This window comes from Dermacentor andersoni, chromosome 1 (assembly GCF_023375885.2).
Source record: "Dermacentor andersoni chromosome 1, qqDerAnde1_hic_scaffold, whole genome shotgun sequence".
Lineage (NCBI taxonomy): Eukaryota > Metazoa > Arthropoda > Arachnida > Ixodida > Ixodidae > Dermacentor > Dermacentor andersoni.
In genome coordinates, this window is record NC_092814.1 from 321,820,586 (window position 1) to 321,845,740 (window position 25,155).

Sequence of the window (25,155 nt, forward strand, 5' to 3'; positions counted from 1 at the left end):
ACCAACTTCCGTAGTTTTTTTTTTTCGGCGTCCGTTAACAGAAAAACTCATCATGTGGGCCGATCCTGGTGATCGTGCAAAAAGGGTCCAAGATCAATGGCACATACGCCTCTGGACTCAGTAACCTATAACGCACCCCTCAGAATCTTCGGGATGGGCCCACGTATGGGGAGTGCTTAACGCCTACTTCACCTCCACCGCGTGTCGGCCCGGCATTGCACTTGCTTCGGGACGGATCCACGTATGGGGAGCGCTTAACGCCTGCTTCACCTCCGTCGCGGATGGGCCCGGTATTGCAATATCTTCGGGATAGGCCTACGTATGGGGAGTTCTTACTGCTTGCTTCACCTCCGCGGTGGGTCGGCCCGATATTGCACTATCTTCAGGCCGACTCGCTGCGGAGGTGAAACACTTTGGTATTCGTTTGAGAGGTGTGACTGTGATCAGCTTTCGCTGCCATTTCATCTTCACAGAGTGCAACTGTTGTCAAGTTTTTCACTCCTTTTGGATAGCGGTAGTTATAGGCTTCTCCTGGGGTGTGGAGGCCAGTTTTCTCATCGATTCTGTGCCCGCGCGATTAACTCATGATGAATTCAGTTGTCACTATCTATTGCAGCAGGCAGGACGTAGTTGATTGTTTTAATTACAATATTTTATATTATTTTAAATGCCCAACACAATTCTTATGTCACCATCTATTCAACGATAAAGCGCGTCGCTGTTGCTACGTTAGTTCAACCTTCTTCGTTTAGAATGATCCAGGGGTTGCAGGAAAGGGACTCGGTTCATAGCAACGTTTGTTTGGTTCATAGCCAGCTGGTCTGTATGCTAGTGGAACGAGTTGTGGCCGGAGAACACGCCAGTTGCGTTTAACTTTTCCTTTTGCTTCATTATTTCCTCGAGTGACGACTCGCAGCTACGCTGGCAGATTCCTCGGAACCATATATCGGCGATATGGTTTAGATAACGGGGAAAATAAAATATTGCGAAACAGCGTCGGTCATCAGACCCTGCAATAACCATTCAACCCATAAGCAATATGACTGTCACCCCTTACCTCATCTGGTTTTTCCCTAATTTTACAGCACTGTTCCTGCAAAATTGGCAACTGGAAACAAGAGTCGCAAGGAGATTATAAATTAAGCGATCTACTAAGGGAGAAAGCGAAGGCAACAGCCAAACAGGGAGGAAAAGCGAAAATTGTTTGCGAAAATATTTATGGATCAACATCTTTTCATTTAAAAAAGAAGTAGAGAAAACGCTGCTGGAAGTGGAGGAAAATTCCGTGTGTTTTGAATGACTCTTCTACAGTCATCAATCGAGCCGCCTCCCTGCTGTGCTAATGGGGGTGTTTTTCTAACCTTCCGCGGTGGGCGCAGTACGTCTAGGGCCGGAGCGTCCTGGGCTCTACGCGGTTGTGCGGGACAGGTGACCACGCATCGTTACGCAACTTCCCAAATAACAACACGAGTCGGTTTTGGCACTTGGTAAGGCAGTAAAGGAGGGATTCAAAAGAACTGTGATTGTTCCGCAAATATACATTTTTCTATAATTCTTCAAGAGCTAATTAAAAAAAAAAAGAACGTTACTAGAAATTTCTATTTTGCACTTTCGCTGGTTAACTTGTTCTTGGCAAGGTTCTTCCTGCGCATCTTTCATGCGCGAGTCCGTTTGATGTGGTTCTTTGTTTACCAAGTAAAAAAGAGGTGTATCTCACAGGCGTACCTGTGAGATACACGTTATTTCAAGTCCCTTTTCAGAGCTTACGCGTCTGTATGGCGAATGGTGGGCATTAGGCACATTTGTACTTGTTAAAGTACCCTCCCCCTCATTTGCATAGAAAAGTTACCTTGGGTTGCCCCCCCCCCCCCCCCCCCCGAAAAAAAATCCTGCGTACGTGCTTGCTTCAAGGTATCACTGAATACGGACGTAACGTGGGACAACTGTATGGGAGCGTTTTCATTGGTGTTTTTCAAAATACCGTGTATTATAAGATTATTTCTTCGAGAACGATTCTCTAGGTGATCATTTCTTAAGTCCAGCTTGGTAATGTGAGAAGATATGGAGTTGATTTCTGCACGTAATTCACAAATAGAACTGGAGTCATTAGGTGAGGATTCTAATGCACCAAAACGCGACTATAAAGCGTCAAAACGGCAGGCGATGGCCTGTTGAAATGGCTTGACTTTATGTGAGCAATGTCTTGCCCCAACTTATTTTGTCCAGTCAGTAGTTGAGAGAACATTTCGGATACAGAAAGATCATGAGCGACATAGCATACAGAAGGAGAATGTGCATCAAGAGCCTCATCGAAAGCGGAGTTGGAACCAATCGCATTCCGGGCTCCAGGTTTATTGCCAGACTGATTGTTTTTCCTGGCATTCGCTGACTTGGACTGGGGAACCAGAGTGAGTTTCACATCAGCGCTCTTGATAAGCCACGTTCTCCAATATAAAACGTGCAAACACAAGTGTACACGATTATGTGGGCAAGGGAGCAGCAGCAAAAAGCGATCGTCAGATCGGATACATAGAGCGTTGGAATAGTAGCGTACCTGCATGAAGGGCAAGCAACGCTTAAACATCTTACTGGTGTTGCTGCAACCTGGCCCACTGAAGAATGGATCGATGCGCAGGAAATTTATATTCCTGATGGCTGACGTCACAGTCTGGCAGTCGTCGTTAATGGGCTGATCAAAAGGCACGTTGCCGGGATGACTGACATCCAGAACATTCAAGAGGGACCAGTCAGAGCTAGTCAGAGCTAGGACACATTGATAGGGTATTCCCAGAACAAGCAATCGGTGGCATTCATGTGCCCGGTCAGAAACGACGGAGCAAGGTGAAGCGAAGCTAACCCATGCTATGGGACAGCCAAGAAGTTGCGATGAGCAAAACAGGCGAGGCACTGCATCAAGAGCACGCAACAATTAAACGTCGTACTGCAGCTGCTGCAACCTGCTGCGCGATCTTTCGACGTTATCAATAATTACACATAAATAGTAATTTTTTTAGCTTCAATACGTTTTCTGTAGAACATTACTCACATTAGAGAGATTTAGTACTGCTCCATGATGATACGTACGCAGAACACAAGCAGTTCCCGGAACGTGGCAGTGCTTGTCATGACAGACATTTTAGTACATTGGAAATGCCCACGTGCTTAAATATACGTAACACTGTTGTACAACTTAGATGGTAAAAATAAAAGCGCTTGTTATCTACACCCAAGACAAGCCAATTCAAACGTGCTAGCCGCATTCCTAGCCAGATTACGCCACATTAGCCGGGTTGTGAACGTGCGTTCGCTAAAACGCTTCCCTGAAATTCTGCACCCGGCAAACATCACCACCGCGCAGTATGCTGAAATAAGTTCTTCGCATTGAATTCGCAGAGAAAAAGCCTAAACGTATGCCATCCAAAAATATCCTTCCTCGTGGTCCCCTCTGAAGCCCTCATTTTGCGAAAATGAAGAATCTCCCCCTGTCCCGATGAAACGGTAACTATGAGAGCTGCGCGCTTGTTGCGCTTGTTGTCCACACCCAAGCCAAGCCAATTCAAGCGTGCTAGCCGCATTCCTAGCCAGATTACGCCACAGTAGCCGGGTTGTGAACGTGCGTTCGCTAAAACGCCTCACTGGAATTCGGCACCCGGAAAACATCACCACCGCGCGGTATCCTGAAATGAGTTCTGCGCATTGACTTAGCACAGAAAAAGCCTAATCTAGGACATGCAAAAATAGCCTTCCTCGTGGTCCCCTCTGCCGCCCTCAGTTTGCGAAAACGAAGAACCTCCCCCTTGTGTCGATGAAACCGTAACCATGAGGGCAGCGCGCGAAGCGTCTCCCCACCCTCACCCCCGCCCCTACGTGCCCATGAATCGGATGTGTGCGTACGCAGCGGCCGCATAAGCATCACGTACCGCTTGTGTTGCGTTATGCAGATGCGCGCTATGCAAAACGTAGCGTTCTTACCTACGCAACGCCTTTGGGTAATTCCACGCTAAACGTGCTAGACCCTGAAAGTGACCACAGCCGATTCTTGTGGAAAAAGTTAGGCTTATTGGTGATTGTGTGAATGAGGCTTCACAAAAGTATTTTTCTTGTAAAAAAAAAAAAAGAGGTTTTGATGACGTAAGCGTTCTTTGACATTTCCGCGAAGAAGTAAAAGTCCGTTTGAGGTAAATTTTTTAATGAAGTGTGATGCTAGGTGCAATGACAACTCTTGTTCGAAAAGATTCTACTGGCGTGGTTCTTTCATGGGGCGTCATAGGTAAGCATATTTAATATTTTTCCGCTTTTAATTGGCTCAGTTAAAAAGCAAGAACCAACACATTCTAACAACTTTTTTTGCATAGCGATCATTAGGGTCTCAGCCACTACATTTATTTTTACTATGTTTGCTGGTTGCTACATAGTTTATGGTAAAATTAGTTTACCTATGAAATCAAGTATTTAAAAAAATTACTTCCAGATTTGGCAAAACGTAATTTTTTGACAACTTTCAGGCATAATTTAAGCTTTGAGGGCCTCCACATAACAAATACTTGAGATAGCTTATTATACGTGCCACCCTTTTAGCTTGTGATCACGAAATTTTAATTTGATTAGATATTGTTTAGGCGAGAAATATTTTTTTGAATTCGACGACGAATTTCACCGATAGGCACTCGGGAACTGCGTCTTCACTGCAGAAATGAATTTTGTATTCTCGTCAGGAAGTACAAAACGAACATCTCTGCACAAAGTTTCCTCGTTTTACACGAACACTGACAATAAAAGCACGTCACCGCGAGCGACTAAAACGGCGCGCCATCCACTGACAGCTCCGTTGAGAGGCGCCACTCTAGACAGTCTATGCAGTGTTTCTACGAAGTCTTCGCAATATTTAAACGTCGCCGCTTTGAAATAATACCACGCTGCGACAGCGTGTATCACGGAATCGTAGCGTGCTATAGAGAGTGGCGGTTACGCGTGCGCCGAGACCTCCCAGTTTCGGTTTCGCGCACTCTGACAGCTGACGGTGTGCCACAGTACGGTGGGTAGTCGCAGTAGCATTGCGATAGCAATTACATGGAGATTCCCGGCGCATTTCCGCCGTCGTCGCCGCCGTCGGCGTCACCGTCATGTTCTGCATAGCCTACAAGGCCGATAACATAGTCGCCGCGCGCCGTATGCTGTATGTGTGGGTGAAAGCCTGCGAGAGGGAGCCGACGACGGCGGCTCAATCTCGCACGCGCAAGGAAGGAAAGCGGCGAAGAAGCACGCCGTCTTCTTCCAGATCCAAGTTCATGCAGCTTTCGTTTAGAGCTCGCTTCAATATCCCGATTACGATGAACCCACTGAAATAACGTTTGAAAGTTTATTGTTATGTTTTCGTTAATTAGCGACTGATCAACTCTTATCAACCAACCGCGCACACCCACGATCGACGCCGCTAACGGCATTTCTCCGATGGAATCGTCATTTTATTTCCGAACAATTATTTTTAAATGTCACAGAAGCTATTCGTACTAACACCAGATGGGGTGAGCGTCGCCACTGGAAAGAGCAACGCAATACTGTGCGCGTGACGGGGCTTGAGAGATCACGTGGCTGGAGCTGTGCCGCGTCGGCCGCGTCGGAGGTAAGAGAGAGGGCTGAGAAGAAATGCTTTAGCAACACCAGGGAAGCCTTGGCCGCACGGTGGTTTGCCGCTCAGTTACGATAAAGAATGAGACTTCAAAAATAATTCAGAAGAAAATACCCCATCGTTGCGGAGGGCTATCGCATGTCACCATGGGTGACGAAGTCTCTAGCTGCATAGGGAAGACATGTCCGAACGTCTCTAGAAGCACAATGATGTTTGCCTTTGTCCTGAGAAACACTAGTATATGCTGCGACCTTAAGTCCAAAGCGTTACGTGCAGATACCAGCATTACGCAAGTATTTACCCTGTTGGCGAAGAAAAAAACTGCATGGAAAACGGCGCAAGAGGGTACAATAAACCATATTTACCTGTAGGCTCTTCATTGTCCCATATTCCTGCTTGGTTTTCCGGCGCGAAACCTTGTACCTAGCTCGAATTCCGGCTTGTTTAGACTTTACCGTCATTTCATTTACTTTAGCTCCTGAAGATGTTCAATTGGCTTCAAGCCACAATTCGGCCTGTTCAGGTTGGTTCCTAGAGATCGCTGACGCAACTTGCACAGCGAACCTCAACGTTCAAGCAACTGCATGTGAAAATATTCCGCAATTAACTTTTTCAAAGTTGCCTTTCGGTTACACGTTGAAACTGTGCAGTCATCCATGTATGCTCAACTGAAATACCAAGATTTGCAATTACTACGTTATAAGGGTAACAAAATGTGTAACGAAATATATTAGCGCTGCTGTTAAGTTTCACGAGAGCCTCCCTCGAGAAGTTCGGAACTAGAATGACTGCAACGCCAATGTGTATAATTTCGCACACTTTGGGGACAGATATCTCGAAAGTGATGCTACTCTCACGAATTCTGCTAGATAGACATGCCTTCGCTACATATCGGTTTTAATTTCACAAACTGACTAAGAGAATAATTCAAAATACCGCGGCCCAAGCATTCTCTACAGATGGTTAACCAGCCAAGCTGAAACGTGCGGCCCCGGTGTTTATCACTGGGTTTATTCATTCATTCATTCGTAAATATACCACAGCTTCCAATAGCAACATTGAGTGATAAAGGAGGAAGTACTACAAAAATACATAAATCATAAACAGGAACAAGTGAACGTTGTTAATGACTATAAAAATTCTATACAATACTTCACACACAACTTCACAACAAGTGAGTGTACAAATTCTCGTGAAATGTTTCACGGTTAGTGATGAGGCAAGGATATCAGGAAGTTCATTCCAGAGTGCAATGACTTGTGGCAACGCTGAGGAATTAAAAGCTTTGGTTGTACCAAAGATTCGCCTGATTCTGAGATGATTATGAAGATGCCTAGAAGTACGTAGTGGGGTTACAAGGGGCAATTAGTGTTGTGTTGTGCTGTGAATGTATTTGTGTATAGGATATGTGCGATTGTTCTACGGGTGGATAATGCTTAAATGGATAATTCTGCTTTTTTCCGAGTGACACTATAGAGTACCGGTCATAGTTGAATCAAATGAGTCAGGCGGCTCTGTTTTGTACTGCTGATACGTAACATTGAAATTAGGTTCTTTATGAGTTGACCAGATTGACGAGGCGAATTCAAGATGCGGACAGATGAAGGTTAAATAAGCTAATTTGCGTGTGCTAGCAAGTGCGTGTCGTAGGCCTCGACGTAAATAACCTAGTGTTTGTGATGCCTTAGCGCATATGTTAATGATATGGGTTTGCCATGAAAGATTAGACGTGAGATTTAAGCCGAAGTACTTATATGACTGCGCCCGAGCAACCGGAGAGTTGTTTATTGGTAGCAGAAGTTTTAAATTGATTATTTATGAGAAAATGAAATTATCTTGCACTTTGACGAGTTGGGGGTAATTACTCCATTAGAATACCAGGAATGGACTAGGTTCAGATTGTTTTCAAGGCAGATGTGGTCGTCAGGACTTTTAATAGGTCTATACACAATGTACTCGTCGGCAAATAATCGCATGCAGCTAGGAGGCAATGTTGGAGGGTAAGTCGTTAATGTACATTTGAAAACGTCGGGGTACTCAAGAAGTCACATCAGAAAGAGAAGTAGTATTTGCTACTCTTAACTGCCTAAGAAATCTAAAAAAAATCCGAAGACAAGATAGCACTTGTGAGTCAATACAAGAGCAAGTAATTTTGAAATTCGCCGAGAGTGACCAACACAATCGAATGCTTTAGAGTAGCTTAGTAAGGTACGATAAGTTTCATGGTTGTTATCATTGTTAAAATGCAAGTCGGTTGTGAATTCGAACAGCTGTGTGTCACACAAGAATGACTTTCTGAACCTCTGCTGAACTCTGCAAAGAAGTTGTTAGACTCGAGGTTGTTAAAAATATTAGATGCACTTATATCTTCAGGAAATTTATAACCGACACAGGTTGGAGAGATAGGGTGGTAATTTCTGATTAATTCTTGTTAGCGCTTTTGAACACAGGAACTATTTTGCCAACTTTCCAGTAATTCGGGAGCAGTCCTAATGATAACTATTGCGTGAAAATGATGCATAGGATTTGGCTAGAGGGGGAGAAGGTATTTTTTAGCATCTTGGAATTTATCTTATCTATGCCTGTCGAGGGTGACACTTTGAAATTTGAGATTAGTTTTGCTATCACTTCTGGTGTAATGTTAATTAGTGCAATAAATCGAAAATTGAGATCGGAAACAATGGGTACTCGGGAATGATCTTTGCGAATACTCATGTAAAGTAGCTGTTAAACTCGAACGCAGATTGTTGATCGGGCATCACTGCCTGGTTGGTAATCAATAAGTATTGTTACGCTGTGGGTGAGACGATCAGGAGCAATATTTCATCAAAACTTTTTCGAGTCTACCTTAAGAAAGGATGGTAGATCATGAGAGTAATACTTGTATTAACCGAGATAATTTCGGCGAAGTAATTCTTCAGGTAATCTTTTTAAGAAGTTCATGCAGAAGGACAGCTCGAATTTTTGCAGGTTTATAGAGTAGATTTTTTCGGTTTCGTGAAGTACGAAGATAATTGTTAAACCAGGGTTTAGACTTATTAGTTGTTGTAATCAAGGGAACGTACTTATCAACTAACGCTAAACGACTTTATTTAAAGAGCACCCAGTTTTCATTACCTGAACGACAGGATAAAGAGGGTAGGAATGCATCACTACAAAACTGAGTTAGATCAGTGTTCATATCCAGATAGTTAGTCTTATTATAATCACGGATTTATTTGACAGCTACGCCTGCAGACGTTAACAGAATATTAACCTGTGAGTGCAGTAACCAGACAAGAAATGGGGCCAACTGTTTGGAGACCATTAGTCAATGAGGCATGGAGGACATTCGAGCTTTTAGTAGGCTGAGACACTACCTGATGGAGATTAAAATCTCAAGCTAAGTTAACGAACTCGGTCGAAGTTCGATTGTTAGAAGACAGCTGGGAACAATCGATATCCGGCAGACTAAAATCACCGGAAATATAAATGAGAAGAAAGGGGGTTAACCAAGGGGCCCGATTTTTATTAGTCATATCATAAGAAACCAACAAACATAGACACCAAGGACAAACCAACAAACACTGACACCAAGGAGAAGTTGTCCTTGGTGTCAGTGTTTGTTGGTTTCTTATGATACAGAAATACAAATGTTACAGCTGTTGAACGAAAATGTGGTCCCGAACTGATGAGCGGTCGCAAATACAGCGTAATGCCTTAACGGATGGGGACGAACGCGCAACCCGGAGAATCTCCAGATCACAATCGGCATGAACAACAAACAGCCTTTTTGATAGCCACTAAGACGCCACTTCCATTTTTTTTTGGTGAGGCCATGTGCGTATACAATATACAAAGTTTTACAACAACAAATTACGTTGTTTGTAATATCGAGACCCAGCCACGTCTCAGTTAGTAAAAGTAAGTCAGAACAGGTATCTTCAAGGAAACAGCACACGAGATCGCGCTTAAGCAGTAGGGTACCAATATTAGCGAAAGTCAGTGATGATGAACATACTGGCGGGTCTGGTTGGGTTCTTTAGTCCCGAAGGTTCTTTAAACGGCGGCTTGGCAGGCTGCGGAATCCTGGGTATGCAGTTGTTGCTTGCGTTCGGGTGCACGAACCTTTTCTGGTGCCCGGGTACCGCGTAGACGAGCTCGTTCCCTGTTCCGCTCGCGGCGTTGTTGGTTGAAAGCTGCCTGTTCATAAGGAGTAGGTATGACGCGTGGCCTACCCATTTCGGAGCCGCAGAGAAAGTGCCGCGCGCGCGCTCGGCTGCGACGGAGAGCAACAACGTCACTACTGCCGCAGCTAACCCAACAACACCACCTAGATAGCACAAGGCCTTTCCACACCGATCCATTATGTCATGTTACCTAGCCTGGCTGCCATATAATCTAATGAGGATGCTCCCAAGTAGGCAACAGCGATTTTGACGTCACTGCTTTTATCACGCCAGTCTTGTCAATGGAAATTTCGGGCCAGGTAGCGTGACTTCATGGATGAGAGTAAATAGGTTTTGCTCTACCTAGGTGGTCTTGGCTAATTACGTGCCTCTCTCATTATTGTCGCGCATGCGCACGGGGTGGCGCCGGAGGAGTTTTCGGCGTCCAGGCGACCGACCGACGGACAAATCAGCTAGTCATATACAATTTCGCTGTGGAACTTTATTGGCGCATTTCGCTTGACAGCTACATGGTGAGTTAAAGTTGTCACGCAACTTGCAAGGAATGACTGTCTCTTTACATTCGCGTATGTTAGGAAGAGATGCGCGTACAAAAGGTCGAGCAGAGGAATAAATTATATAGACGAAAAGTGTGCAACTTCGCCGTCCTATATAATCTACCGGAACAGACAGAATTGCGTTATTTTTTCACAGGTGATGCCGAAATACGTGTCAATGAGAAAACAAAATATACAGACTCACCTGTAGAATTGACATCCATTCGTGATGCCACACAATGTGCGAATCGCGGCAGCATGAGACACCCACGCATGTCGAGCTGATGGCGCCCTGTAGCGGCCATAGACGCTCTTTATCTCTTTTCGATTGCCCACGGGCAACCAGCGCTAAAGCTTCACGTGCCATCAGCACACAGCATAGCACACGTGCCATCACACACGTCATAGTGAGCGGAAGACAGTTTCCAGTAGCACATGCAGTGATTTCGGGTCAGGGAAGTCGCCGATCGTCTTGAGACATACTTTTCACGGCTCCTAACAAGACGGGGAACCTACGTGCTAGGACGTAGCAGCGCATGCGCTCAGCGGAACGCGCATAGCCATGGACAGAACTTGGCCGGGCGCATCGGGCTAAGCAAATTTTGATACAGGCACGCCTTTCTTATCGTTAAATATGTCGTACCATCTTCCTAGCCTCCCTACCCGACGGTGTCAGCATATTTTAGTTGCACATCAAAACTATAGTAGGGCCTCCAGGCCAGGGCGCTGGTTCCCCATACTGTTTTAAGAATCCGAAGGAACAAGCGACAGGGCGAATGTTTTTCTTGCCGAGTGCTCGAATACCATTTATTTGTTGATGAACTGGAGTTTCTGCGTAGCCACGATTTTTAAGCGTCTCTTGCTCCAGCTAATACGATAGTGCCGAAAAGAGCGCATAGAAAACGGACATTCCTACCCGCCAATGCTTGTTTCTTCGGCTCAGTATATATGTATACGAAAAACATTAGTATTACCTCTTGAAAATTTTCAACTGAAACAATTTCCGTCCGCAGATTACACCTTTTATGATACATAAAACCAGGAATATATTTGAACGAAGGCGGTAGTATTAAATATGCTAGAACGCAATTCGCATACGAGGCTTGTGATTATCGTGCACATGTGTACAAAATTAATAGATAATGTATATGTCGCCATCACCAAATTAAAGCATTAAAATTATCAAGCAGCATGAGGTACACCTTGATGCATTCTAAACTACCTCGGTGCAGTCTGCTAGAGTCTCAAGCCCGTAGCAATTCTTCTACAGGCTAAATGGGAGGTCAACCTAGGTGGGAGGCCTTCTGGTAAAGCACCTTTGCAGCGGTTCTAACGGGGTTTATTAGCCGCCTATAACTTCACGATCTTTTTTAGCCGTAAGATCGGCCCTCCTGTTGATGCTAGAGGCGACAACGCCCACCGGACGTCGATGGCTCTCCGGCTTCCCGCGCGTCGTTGCGTTCTGTCTGGCCAACACTTACATCCCTGACCGAAGGCTGGGTTTGCAGAATGCCACGTCGAGAACAAATGGTACTGATTGCGCAGCCTTTGGAACGAACATTGCAAGCAATGAGCAAGGAAAGCTACGATGGGGGATTGCCAGACAACACCCTCCGACTGAATCCCTCCCTACGCTGCCACCAGCATGACCAAGGAGAACACTATGGCTGATGTCACCATGGCCAAGTAGAATAGGTCGCTCAGCAGTGCTAGTCGCTGGTGCCCCTCGCTCTGCCAAACATAGTGGAGGGACCGGCGGATGCTTTTGGGTTGGGCCGCCACGTAAAGGCTGACCGCAGAGCTCGCAGTAGCCTACGTTCTGCTCGTTCTGCGAGTGCTCCAGACAAGACACATGCAAGAAGCCCATGGTGTCAGAGCAGCTGCAGAGCATTACGAGTGGATCCTCTTCGTCGCCTTCATGGAAGATCCAGCACGTGAGTCTGCTGCTTCCAGTCTCGTCGAGTTAACCAGCGGATTCATCGTCAGAGTCGCTTGTGGCTTCAGGACTTCGCAGTGAAGGCAGTTGAGCGTCCTTGGACTATGCGGCGACGTTCATTTTCCCTGCGTGACCTTCACCCTCCAGGATCGAGTCCACGCATGCAGGCTAGCGTGTGATTGCACTTGATTGTGAAGGGTCAGTGTCGGAGGACGGGATACGGCGTGTATTCTAAGACTCTGGGCTCTGTCAGAATGAAGGCAAGGACGACGGAACGAGCAAGTTCTTCTCTTCGGGCACTAAATCCTGATCGTCGTTTTCGCGGTGGTATCGATTCAGCAGCGTTCGTGCGTTATCTTGACGAAAACACAAGTGGTGGTCGCGCTTACCAGATGCCGTGCGCATTTCCTCGTTCATTGATGTTCGCTTCTGTCACTCCCGCTGGCAGGAGTTACGAATGCCCACGTAAATCAACTGGCCCACGCAAAGCAAATGTGAAGCGAACATTTTGGTACGCGATTAATTAAAGACAATACTACCACCAGATATGGTCACAATTATGTTTACTTTCATCCTATGCAATGTGTAGTCCCGTGCAATGTTTGTTTTTCCCCCACCAAGGTTACAGCTGTAAAATCATGAAATGTTTATACTTACGCCGAAGAAGGATACAGGGATAACGCTCGAACAAGCAGATCCCACGCATGGCAATAATACAACGACGACGAAGCAATGACGAAGTCGCCATGACGACGACGGCAAGACGATCATGAAACGATCACGACGGCATGACACCTAATGTACGACAACCGTGCATTGGCGACGATGGAATGTGACAACGGCATAGCAACAATGGGATGATGACGCTCGAATGACGGCGATAGTGTGACGACAACGGTGTGATGACAAGAGCATGGTAAAAATTCTATGACGATTCTCGATTCTATGAGAATGTTTGCTTTTGTTCCGTCAAGTGCTAATATATGCTGCGACGTAATGCCCAAAGCCTTACGTGCAAATAGACGCATTACGTAAAGATTTTCCGTGTTCGCGACTAAAAATAGAAAAAAAAATTAAGAAACTGCGCAGCCACTGGACTAGAGCGGACAATACAGCGCCTTTATTTGTAGGCTCTTCATTGCCCCACTTTGCTCCTTGGTTTTCGGGCGTGAAAGCTTATACCTAGGTTCAATTCCGGCGTGTTTGCCATATGTCGCGATGTTATTTATTTTACTTTGGGAGAATACTTAATTGGCCTTCAAAACGCAATTCGGCCTGCTCAGGTTGGTCACCAGAGATCGCTGGCGTAACTCTCACCGTGAACCTCAACCTGCAAGCAGCCATATGTGAAAATATTCCATAATTAATTTTTTTCATTCTTCCTTTTTGGTTACATGTTGAAATTGTGCAGTCATCCATGCTCAACGTAAATACTAAGATTTGCAGCAGTTACGATATAAGGGTAACCAAAATATGTCACGAAGAATATTGAAGCTGCTGTTAACTTTCACGAGAGCCTCCGTGGAAGAGTTCGGAACGATAATATCTGGAACGTCGATATGAATAATTTAGCATAATTTGGGGAGAAAAAACTCGAAAGTGATTGTACTCTCACGAATCCTACTAGACAGACATGACTTCGCTACGTATCAGTATTAATTTCACAAACTGACTAAGGCAAAAATTGAAAAGCTTCATTGGTGCATTTGTCTTGTCAGCTACATGGCAAATTAAATTCGGCGTGCAATTCGCAAGTAATGCCTGCCTCTTCATAAATAATCCACCTGAAAAGACAGCATTGCGTTATTTTTCACAGCCGACCTCTAAAGACTCGCTTCAATTAAAGAAAGAAATTGGGCAGACTCACCTGTAAAACTGACATCCATTAGACAGATTTAGAATAGTGTTTGTCGCCCTACGTATGTTAAACGTAATCACCTGTGCGGGACGTTACGGTGCGCGTCCTTTCAAGGCATTTTGTTTACCCTACGGGAACGCAAACGTTGCAGCTCGGCTTCCTCGTTATTTAATTTGTCTAGGGATCAAATACATGAAGAACGGCATTGTCATTGCCAAATATGCTGCAAACGAATTTGAACGCTACAGACTGTGAAGACAAGTAAAATATCTATTTTGTCATGAAAGAATATACATCGTATGTCCCAAAAATTGTACCCGAAATAACTGATATTAATGCTTCCACGTTTTTGTCTATTTAATAAGTAAAGAAAATGTCACACCAAATTTAGAACTATATCAGTTCGAAACCAGCAAATCAGTGCGTGCCGCTGATATGAAAAATGTAAAGGCCATCAAATGGACAAGTTGAGCACAAATATTTTAATGAAACTTGGTCATTCAAGAGCCTTGCTTACATTTTTGTACAAATGCAACGGCCAGGGAAACATCAACGACGCTGTTCTTTGTTCTAATGTATTGCACAGGAGCAGCTTTCACCGGTCGTGTACTGTAAGTAATTGCACCGAAATTATAGTCGGAACAGAGAGTACATATAAAAAGCGGGAATTCTGCAAGATATACCAGGGTGAGTCAAATGAAAGTGAGCGGATGCGAATATATGACAAACGGTGTACTTTATTTAAAAGTAGTCTCCATGACTATTTAGGCATTTGTTTCATTGACTAACCAGTCACGTGATTGATGTCTCATAGAACTCCTTGAGGTGGTGCTTCAAAAAGTCTATAACTCACTGTTTCACGTCATCGTCAGACACAACCATGTTCAACGTAGTGTATGAGACCATTGGGGAAAATTTATCCTCACACCTGTATGTCACTTTTGCAAATGAGAGATGCCTGTGTGCGACGCGCATGCCTCGCCGATAATGAACCGTACCATTATTGCGCGGGATGGGTAGGCTCACTTTCATTTGACTCGCTCTCGTACATTAGAAATGCGAAGATTCAGCTTGATAAAGGGCAAAAGAGTGTCACTGGAAACAAAGTTGACAGCAGGTTTACAAAAAAACCTCGCAACAAGATATTTAAATAAACGTAAAAGTATTCAATCAATCTACGTATCTAAGAAAAAGTCGCTGCGTATAATGCGCCAAAGAAGGGAAATAAATCTGTTGCGCAATCACAGATTCACAGAATCCTAAGGCCCCCCCTCCCTCTGCTCCGCCTGACGGTTCGCGGTGCATGACAGCACAAAAGAATTGCAGGGTGGGGGGGGCCTGAAGCCTCATAAGCCCCCCCCCCCCTCCTGGCTACGCCCATAATTATCTTAGTGAAAGCAAGAAAGCAGTTTCGAAGATATCAGTTGACGGTGGCATGGTTACAAATTATGACGATATAGCAAATCATTTTAACGCCTGTTATCATAGCGTATTTTCAGTATCCGGACCATGTACGCCTACCGCAATCTAATTTCATCCATGCGAAGTCAATTTTATTTCATATCCTGGTTTGGTTTCTAAGCTTTTAAACTTAAACACGAAAAAATGTTGCGGTACTGACGATCTTCCAAACGTGTTTCTTTGACGATATTGCGAATGGGTTGCCAAGTTCCTTTTTATTATTTTTAATAGTTCCTTGTCAACTGCAACCTTGCCGCGTGACTGGAAGACGGCCTGAGTAATCCTTATCTTCAAGAAAGGCGACAGATCATTACTATCTAATTACAGACCGATATCTCTAACGTCCTCATGTTGTAAACTTATAGAACATAATATAGCCACTCAGATTACAGAATTCCTTGACAAACACTCCATATTAACAAGTTTTCAGCACGGATTTAGAAAGAAGTATTCGACCGTGACGCAACTCGTCGTTACAAGGTCATGATAATGATATTCAGATAGACACAAATTTTTTTTAGATTTGTGTAAGGCCTTTGATAAAGTTCCTCATGACAAACTAATCTATAAACTAAAGAACATTGGTCTTTCGAAGGTGTTGGTCGCTTGGGTGGCTGAATATTTGAGAAATTGGGTGCAGTTTTTCACAGTCGAGGACCTAAATTCGCGCCTTCTACCAGTCAGGTCGGGTGCTCCCCAAGACAGTGTGCTAGGGCCCTTGCTATTTTTGTGCTATATAAATGATATCCTAGATATAATTGATCCAACTGTTCAAATTCGATTGCTCGCAGATTACTGTATATTATTCCGTGAAGTTTGCAGCATACATGATCAACTAGAACTAAACAAAAATCTAGATTACATATACCAATGGTGCAACCAGTGGGGCATGGCCATAAATGCACAAAAAAAAACAGTTTCATTTTCTATAACTAAAAAAAATCCCCTTTTCAGTATGCGTACTCCCTAGGTTCATCTACAGTTAATCATGTCGATAGCTACAAATATTTAGGTGTAACGTTCACTGCTAACCTCTCCTGGAATTCACACGTTGATAACATTTGTTCTGCTTTCAGAAAGTTGTGTTTTTAAGACAAGCCTCGTAATTCACCACCAAATGTAAAACTTCTATGCTATCAAGCATACATCAGACCAAAGCTAGAATATGCAAACATAGTATGGGACCCTCACAAGAAACTTGCCGTTGATAAATTCGAAACAATTCAAAGAAAGGCTGTTAGATTTACCTTTTCTAAATTTCGTCGTGTGGACTCTCCGTAGGAACTAATGACAGCCAATAACATACTCCCACTTCAGTACCGAAGAACGCAATTTCGCTTGGGCTTCCTGAATTCTCTCCTTAACCAGAAATTCACTATTGACCCTTCATTGTATTTATCCCACCTATCAACAAGAAATACACGACATCCACAAACAAGATCTTTAAAGCCATATTTCGCAAAAACAGATGCTTATATTTTTTTTATTTTTCCCGCACACAGTGTCTCAATGGAATTCTACACCAGAGTGCGGTCGTCTTGCCATCATGTGGCACTGTGTACATTTAGCCATTGTGTTTATTTTTGCTATTTATTTGTCTCTGGACATAAAACACAATGTATGTTCACCCTTATACGCAATGTGATTTGTTAAAAAAATGCCCCTCCTGCTTCGACCACGTTAACTGGTCTGCAGTATGTATATATAAATAACATATCGGCGATAAGGGCGCGTAGAAAATGTATTGCTACCAGCTAATGCTCTTTCTTCGGTTCACTATACTGAAAATGACGTACACTTGAATTAACTCTTAGAAAATTATAAACTAAGTAAGTCGAACCGGAGATTACACCATGTGTTATACATAAAAGTCATGATTTTATTTGCATGAAGGTGGACTGTTAAAAATGATAACACAAAATAGCCGTACGACACTTATGATTTTCAAGCACAGGTGAAGAAAAAGAATAGCAAAATGAATTGCTCGTCTTCAACAAACTCCAGCATTAAAATGATCAAGAAACCTGAGCAACACCTCCGTGCATTCAACGCTACCACTACACAGTCTGAGGGAGCCTCGAACACGAAGCTGGTCTCCTGCAGGCCTAGATAGCAGGTCTTCTGGCAAAGCGGTGTTGACGGCGGTTCCAACGGCGTTCATTAGCCGCCTCTATGTTGACGGTCTGTTGTAGGCATATCCTCTGTCCCATTGATTCTAGCGGGTACAACGCCCACAGGACGTCGAAGGTTCTCCGGCTGCCCGTGCGCCACTGGGTTATGTCCCGCCAACAGTCACTTCTCTGACCGACGTCACCTCCACCTTCCGGCGCACCGGGTTCTCCAACTGCCACGCCATGAACGAATGATACCGACTGCGCAGCCTGTTGGATAAACAAGTCATGCAATAACCGTGGAAGGCGCCGGTAACGAAAATCACGATGATTTTCCAGACAAGACCGCTCCAATCAAGCGCTTCCAACGCTCTCCTATAGTTGATGAAGGAGAATAAGGCGACTGATGTCATCATGGCGAAGTAGAACAGGTCGCTCAGCAACGCTTGTCGCAGCCGCCCCTCGCTCTGCCAAACATAGTGGAAGAACCGGCGCACGCTTCCGGGTTGGGCTGCCATCGGGAAATGCTCACCGCAGAGCTCGCAGATGTCGAGGTTCTGCTCGTTCAGCCAGAGCTCCAGGCAGGACACATGCACGAAGCCCATGGTACCAGTGCAGCTGCAGGGGGACACGAGTGGATCTACCTGGTCGCCTTCATAGCAGATCCGGCACATGGGTCCACTGTCCGCAGCCCCGTTTAGGTAACCAGCTGGCTGATCGGGAGAAACCAAGTCCCGCGCGGAGTCATCCTCTTGGTCGCTCATAGCTTCAGGACTTTTCAGCAACGGCTGTCGAACGTCCTTGGACAGTGCGGCGGCGTTCGTTTGCCCTGCGTGCTCTTCGCCCTCCAGGCTAGAGCCCACGTATGGTAGCGAGGGGGTGACTACACCTGATTGAGAAGGCTCAGAATCAGAGCACGGGATGTGGCGAGCGCCATCAGTCTTTGGGTATTGCGAATAGGAAGGCAAAGACGAGGGAACGGGGCAGATCTTCTCTTCGGGTGATGAATCCTGATCGTCGCGGTGGCATCGATTTCGCAGCGTTCGTACGTTAACTTGACGAAAACACAAGTGGTGGTCGCGCTCACTAGATTCCGCGCGTGTTTCCTTGTTCGAGCTCTCGTTGTGCTGACTGGCCATTGTGCTGTCCTTCTGCCACTTCTGCTCGCAAAAGGTATGAATGCCTGCACAAAGCGGCTGGCAGTGCTATTTATACCGGTCTCTGCCTTTTTACTCTACTGTGCAATGTCATCCACTCGTGAATATAAGTCTGTGGAAACCTGTGTCACCTTCTCGCCTTCCGTGAACAAACAATAGTGCAACATATATATTGCACAGTAATGGTGCGGTCAGTGACACGCAGTGTTACATTCTGCGCAGTGTTTATGCACATCGAGTGCCCCTCGCTATCAGCGAAAGCGAGGCTAATTTAGTATTTGGCCCGAAAAGAACGTATTAGCCCTTTATAGAGACCCTGGCCATCTCATGATAAAGGAGCTCTTGCGCTGCAGAGAACTATTGGCCACTCGCAAAAGGCGTTGCTGCCATATCAGTGCCCCCTTCAAAAGCACCGGCCGGCGCCGTGTTTCTGTCAGTTGGTAAACAGAAAACATTCTAATTAGCAACGCACGCATGGATGTTGCAGCATTGTATTATGCGCAGACGCCTGACTAAACAGCGACTGCAGGACCGATATGTCGATGAGTCTACACGTTAGTATTTAACCCGAGTAGAAAACCAGACAGACCGTATCACCCCTGTGAAGCCACAACGGTCGCACACCAGGTTTGAGCCTTGCAAACAAGCAACTGTGGTACGTAGCTTCTGCGGTAACTATTGTGTCTGCAAAATATTACACCGATGTAGCCGCAAAAGGCTACATCGGTGTAAGGGGCCACTCCGATAACAACTGGAGATGACGTCACAGGTGTGGCGTCACACTGTCAGAGCCCAAATGGCCAGCACCGGTGCGAAAACTCCGGGGTTCCCGCGAAATGCACTGAAGAAAACAGGCTCTGGAATATTGCAAGAACGTAGACAAGAAAGAAAAGGACCAGTTGCGTAAAAACACGGACACCGACAACAAGAATACTAATAACTTAATAGAACAAAAGACGTTGCGGTTCCTACAGGGCAGCCTTGCTCACAATCATCTTCTGCTTTCCTAAAAAATTTAGTATTTTTGTGGTTGGTGGCCGTGTTGATGACACACTTATGTCGTGATTCTTGCTGACTAAAAGAGCGTTCGCGAAACCATCAATTTCTAGAAGAAATGCTGTGTTGGTCCAAAACACATGTGGCAGTCTACGTGAAACGAAGTTTTAGGTACGCGGGTAATAAAGGCTATACAATCATGCAATGATTGTGCAACAACAAGGCTGCACAACAACTTACAACGATGTTTATTGTCGTCCTGTTTATTGTTGTAGATTTTTTTTTCACCACAAATGCCACACCTTTAAAATGACGAAACATTTATATTTATGCCTGAGAAGGAGCCAGGGCTAACGCTCGAACAAGTGGATCCCACGCATGGCAATAATGGATTGACGACGAAGTAATGACGATGTCGGAATGACGACGACACCGTGAGGGCGACGGCTTGACGATGGTGAAACCATAACGACTGCATGACGCCCAATGTATGACCACAATGCAATGACGACGATGGAAAGAGACGATGGTATAGCGACAATGCCATGACGTCACTGGAATGACGACGATGGTATGATAACCACGGCGTGATGACGACGGCATCACGGCAATGCTATTACGATTCTCGAACGATGACGACGAGAACCACCGTGCGACAATGACATGTCGAAGATGGAATGACAACCATGCAGCGAACACGATAGCATTGCAACGACGGTGTGACACGATGTCGTGACGTTGACGGAATGGCAATAAGGGTACGCCAGGAACACCTCGCCGTATTGTTTTGAAAATAAAATAATATTTCATCCCAACGCATTAATATTTGTTCTCGTTCACAAGGGTGCACTTTTAAACATGAAGTCTTTCTTATGGGTAGTCTTTTCATATGGGGTATGTTTCTAGCCTCTTTCGTGGGCCGAATCCGGGGATAGTCCAGCCTAGAAAATGTCGGCCAATATAGGCTACTGGGTATGTGCCCCAGGCACATACTAAGAAGAAGAGCTACTTGCAAATACAACTTGGAATGCACGCAGTCTACAGAAGCAACTTGCAGCAAAGAAGATGAGCAGGGGTACTGCTGGCTGCGAAGTCGTGGCCGAGTATACAGACACTTTCATAAGGTATTCACATAGCGGCTAAAGCAGTCATAGCAGCGTCTACAAGCACAAAAAAAAAACTCTTCACCATAAAGTTATTCATAATATTACCACAAAACACACACAAAAGAAGAAGCAGTCGTGGCCGAGAAGTAAATATACAGGATATTAGAAGGGCGATGGCTTAGAAATCCATTGGCTTCTTCCCACACAGGCTGAAATAGTGTCCACGGCGTGAGTAATTATTTGCAAGCCTGAGTGGGACCTTGTGCGTTTTTGTAGAGGAAGCAGATGCGCGTAGAACATTTAGTTAACGCATGTTCTACGTGACTTCGCGTAAGTTTAAAAGGTGGTCACATGCCCGACCACCACGCGCCTAGCGAAAACAACAGCAACCTGCAACTTAATTTGTTCAGAGCAGGGACCATTCAAAGAAGGGGTACTCCCATCAGCGACCGTTGTAACCGAGCAATAAATAAAAAAAGCGATCGTTGTAACCGAGTGGTTACGGCGATGCACTGAAATCCGTTGCGATACCGACGCAAGGTTCGAATCCTCTCAGCTGTGTGACTTATTTTTTATTTTTTTGCAAGTCTGAGTGGGACCTTGAGTTGCAAGGGTGGTCACATGTCTGAGCGCCACGCACCGAAGGAAAACAAGAAAATCAATTGCATTTATTCAGCGTAGTGACGAGTCAGAGCAGGCATGCTGTTACCAGTTACAGCCGCGGCCGAGATCAAGGTCCATTTAAATAGGTGGCGAAGCTTGGAACGAAAAGCGTGCCAAAACCAATCGCCAAGGATATCAGTTAGTCTTGCACGATTGAAGCGCGACGTGGTGAGGGGAAAACACTGAAACTCAGAATCAGAATACTGGCATACGAATGACTTTTCTGTTTCAGTAGTTTTCTTGCACTAAAAGAACAAATGCTAATTTGGTTTGTATTTCACAATTTATTAGTTCTTTCTCGGCGACTCGTACCAACCAGTGATTCTGGCGCAAGACTTGGCAAAGCTGTGCAAATCAGCTATTACGTCGTGAGGAATAGCGTTGCTCACTTGAACGCGGCTGTTTGTCCGAGATTTTTTTTTCCTGGAGTGTTTCTTCAAAAAGTGGTGTGCGCTTCACTTCAAACGTTGCGTGACAGAGCGCACTGCATTCGTTGGCGATAGGTGTGACTGCAGGTTTTTTGTTATCGTGCAAGTTCACGCTGTGGCATCTGACGCGCTTGTCTCGTCGTGACGATAAATGCGGAACGCCCCTTGAAGAAACGTCACGCTATGTTTGTTTACGCTCGGTAACACAGGCTCTGATTGTCCGACTGGCATCAAAATTAGTAAGCAGAATGTTTTCTAAATGATTATGATGATCATCATCATCAGCCTCGCTACGCCCACTGCAGGGCAAAGGCTTCTCCCATACTTCTCCAACCACCCCTGTCATATGTGCAAATTGTGGCCATGTTGTCCTTCCAAACTTCTTAATCACATCCTCCCACCTAACTTTGTGCCGCCCCCTGCTACGCTTCCCTTCTTTTGGAATCCAATCCGTAACCCTTAATGACCATCGGTTATCTTCCCTCCTCATTACATTCCTTGGCCATGCCTATTTTGTTTTCTTGATTTCAACTAAGATGTCATTACCTCGTGTTTGTTCCCTCACCCAATCTGCTCTCTTCTTATCCCCCCTTAACGTTAGATCCATCATTGTTCTTTCCATACCTCATTGTGTCGTCCTCAATTTAGGTGGAACCCTTTTCGTAAGCCTCCAGGTTTCTGTCCCGTAGGTGTGTATTGGTAAGAGACAGCTGTTATACCCTTTTCTCTTGAGGGATAATGGCAACCTGCTGCTCATGATCTGAAAATGCCTGCCAAACGCACCCCAGCCCATTCTTATTCTTCTGATTATTTCAGTCTCATGATCCGGATCCGCAGTCACAACCTGTCCTAAGTAGATGTATTCCCTTACCACTTCCAGTGCCTCACTACCTATTGTAAACTGCTGTTCCGTTCCGAGACTGTTAAACATTACTTTATATTTCTGCAGATTAATTTTTAGGCCCACCCTTCGGCTTTGTCTCTCCAGGTCAGTGAGCATGCATTGCAGTTGGTCCCCTGAGTTACTAAGGAAGGCAATATCATCAGCGAATCGCAAGTTACTAAGGAATTATCCATTAACTCTTATCCCCAATTTGTCCCAATCCAGGTCTCTGAATACCTCCTGTAAACACGCTGTGAATAGCATTGGACAGATGGTATCTCCCTGCCCGACGCCCTTCTTTATTGTGATTTTGTTGCTTTCCTTATGGAGGACTACGGTGGCTGTGGAGCCACTATAGATATTGTTACGGGGATGTTGGGAGTATAGAAGATTATATTTACAGTATATATACAAAATGAGTCTGAGTAGTTACGATGGCTGACCACCAACAGCCCGCAAGAGCCAGCGTCTCGCGATCTTCTCCTTCCTCTCTTCGTTCAACCTTCAGTAACAATATCTTTCATACAACTCGTCTACACCCTGATTCCTTAATGCATCCATGACTGCTGAGGTTTCGACTGAATCAAACGCTTTCTCGTAATCGATGACAGCTATATATAAGGGTTGGTTATATTCCGCGCATTTCTCTATCCTCTTATTGATAGTCTAAATGTGGTTTATTGTTGAGTAGCCTTTACAAATCCTGCCTGGTCCTTTGGTTGACAGAACTCTAAGGTGTTCCTGATTCTATATGCGATTACCTTAGTAAATACTTTGTAGGCAACGGACAGTAAGCTGATCGGTCTATAATTTTTCAAGTCTTTGGCGTCCCCTTTCTTATGGATTAGGATTATGTTAGCGTTCATCCAAGATTCCGGTACGTTCGAGGTTATGAGGCATTGTGTATATAGGGTGGCCAGTCTTTCTGGGACAATGGTCCCACCATCCTTCAACAAATCTGCTGTTACCTGATCCTCCCCAGCTGCCTCCCCCCTTTGCATAGCTCCCAAGGCGTTCTTTACTTCTTCCGGCGTTACTTGTGGGATTTGAAGTTCCTCTAGACTATTCTCTCTCACATTATCGTCGTGGGTGTTACTGGTACTGTATAAATCTCTATAGAACTCCTCAGCCACTTGAACCATCTCATCCATATTAGTAACGATATTGCCGGCTTTGTCTCTTAACGCATACATCTGATTCTTGCCTATTCCTAGTTTCTTCTTCACTGCTTTTAGGCTTCCTCCGTTCCTGAGAGCATGTTCAATTTTATCCATATTATAGTTCCTTATGTCAGCTGTCTTACGCTTGTTGATTAACTTCGAAAGTTCTGACAGCTCTAATCTAGCTGTAGGGTTAGAGGCTTTCATACATTGGCGTTTCTTGATCAGATCCTTCGTCTCCTGCGATAGCATACTGGTCTCCTGTCTAATGGAGTTACCACCGACTTCTATTGCGCACTCCTTAATGATGCCCATAAGATCGTCGTTAATTCTTTCAACACTAAGGTCCTCTTCCTGAGTTAAAGCCGAATACCTGTTCTGTAGCTTGATCCGGAATTCCTCGATTTTCCCTCTTACCGTTAACTCAGTGATCGGCTTCTCATGTAGCACTTTCTTCCCGTTCCCTTCTCATGTCTAGGCTAATTCGTGATCTTACCATCCTATGGTCACTGCAGCGCACCTTGCCGAGCACGTCTACATATTGTATGATGCCAGGGTTAGCGCAGAGTATGAAGACTATTTCATTTCTAGTCTCGCTATTCGGGCTCCTCCACGTCCACTTTCGGCTATCCCGCTTGCGGAAGAAAGTATTCATTATCCGCATATTATTCTGTTCTGCAAACTCTACTAATAACTCTCCCCTGCTATTCCTAGAACGTAGGCCATATTCCCCCACTAACTTGTCTCCAGCCTGCTTCTTTCCTACCCTGGCATTGATGTCGCCCATCAGTATAGTGCATTTTGTTTCGACTTTACCCATCGCCGATTCCACTTCTTCAAAGAATCTTTCGACTTGCTGGTCATCATGACTGGATGTAGGTGCGTAGGCCTGTACGACCTTCAATTTGTACCTCTTATTAAGTTTCACAAGACCTGCCACCCTCTCGTTAATGTTATAGAATTCATGTATGTTAGCAGCTATATCCTTATTAATCAGGAATACGACTCCTATTTCTCGTCTCTCCGCTAAGCGCTGTTATCACAGGACGTGCCCACTTTTTA

General features: G+C 45.0%; 1 protein-coding gene across 1 annotated transcript; it reads right to left on the minus strand.

Annotated features, from left to right (window-relative positions):
* Positions 1 to 17,530: 17,530 nt before the first annotated feature.
* Positions 17,531 to 18,849, minus strand: LOC126516900 (E3 ubiquitin-protein ligase MARCHF11-like). Its single transcript, XM_050166986.3, has one exon. It carries the CDS (start codon positions 18,837 to 18,839, stop codon positions 17,865 to 17,867), a length of 975 nt encoding a protein of 324 aa, XP_050022943.2. The 5' UTR covers positions 18,840 to 18,849; the 3' UTR covers positions 17,531 to 17,864.
* Between the last annotated feature and the right edge of the window lie 6,306 nt (positions 18,850 to 25,155).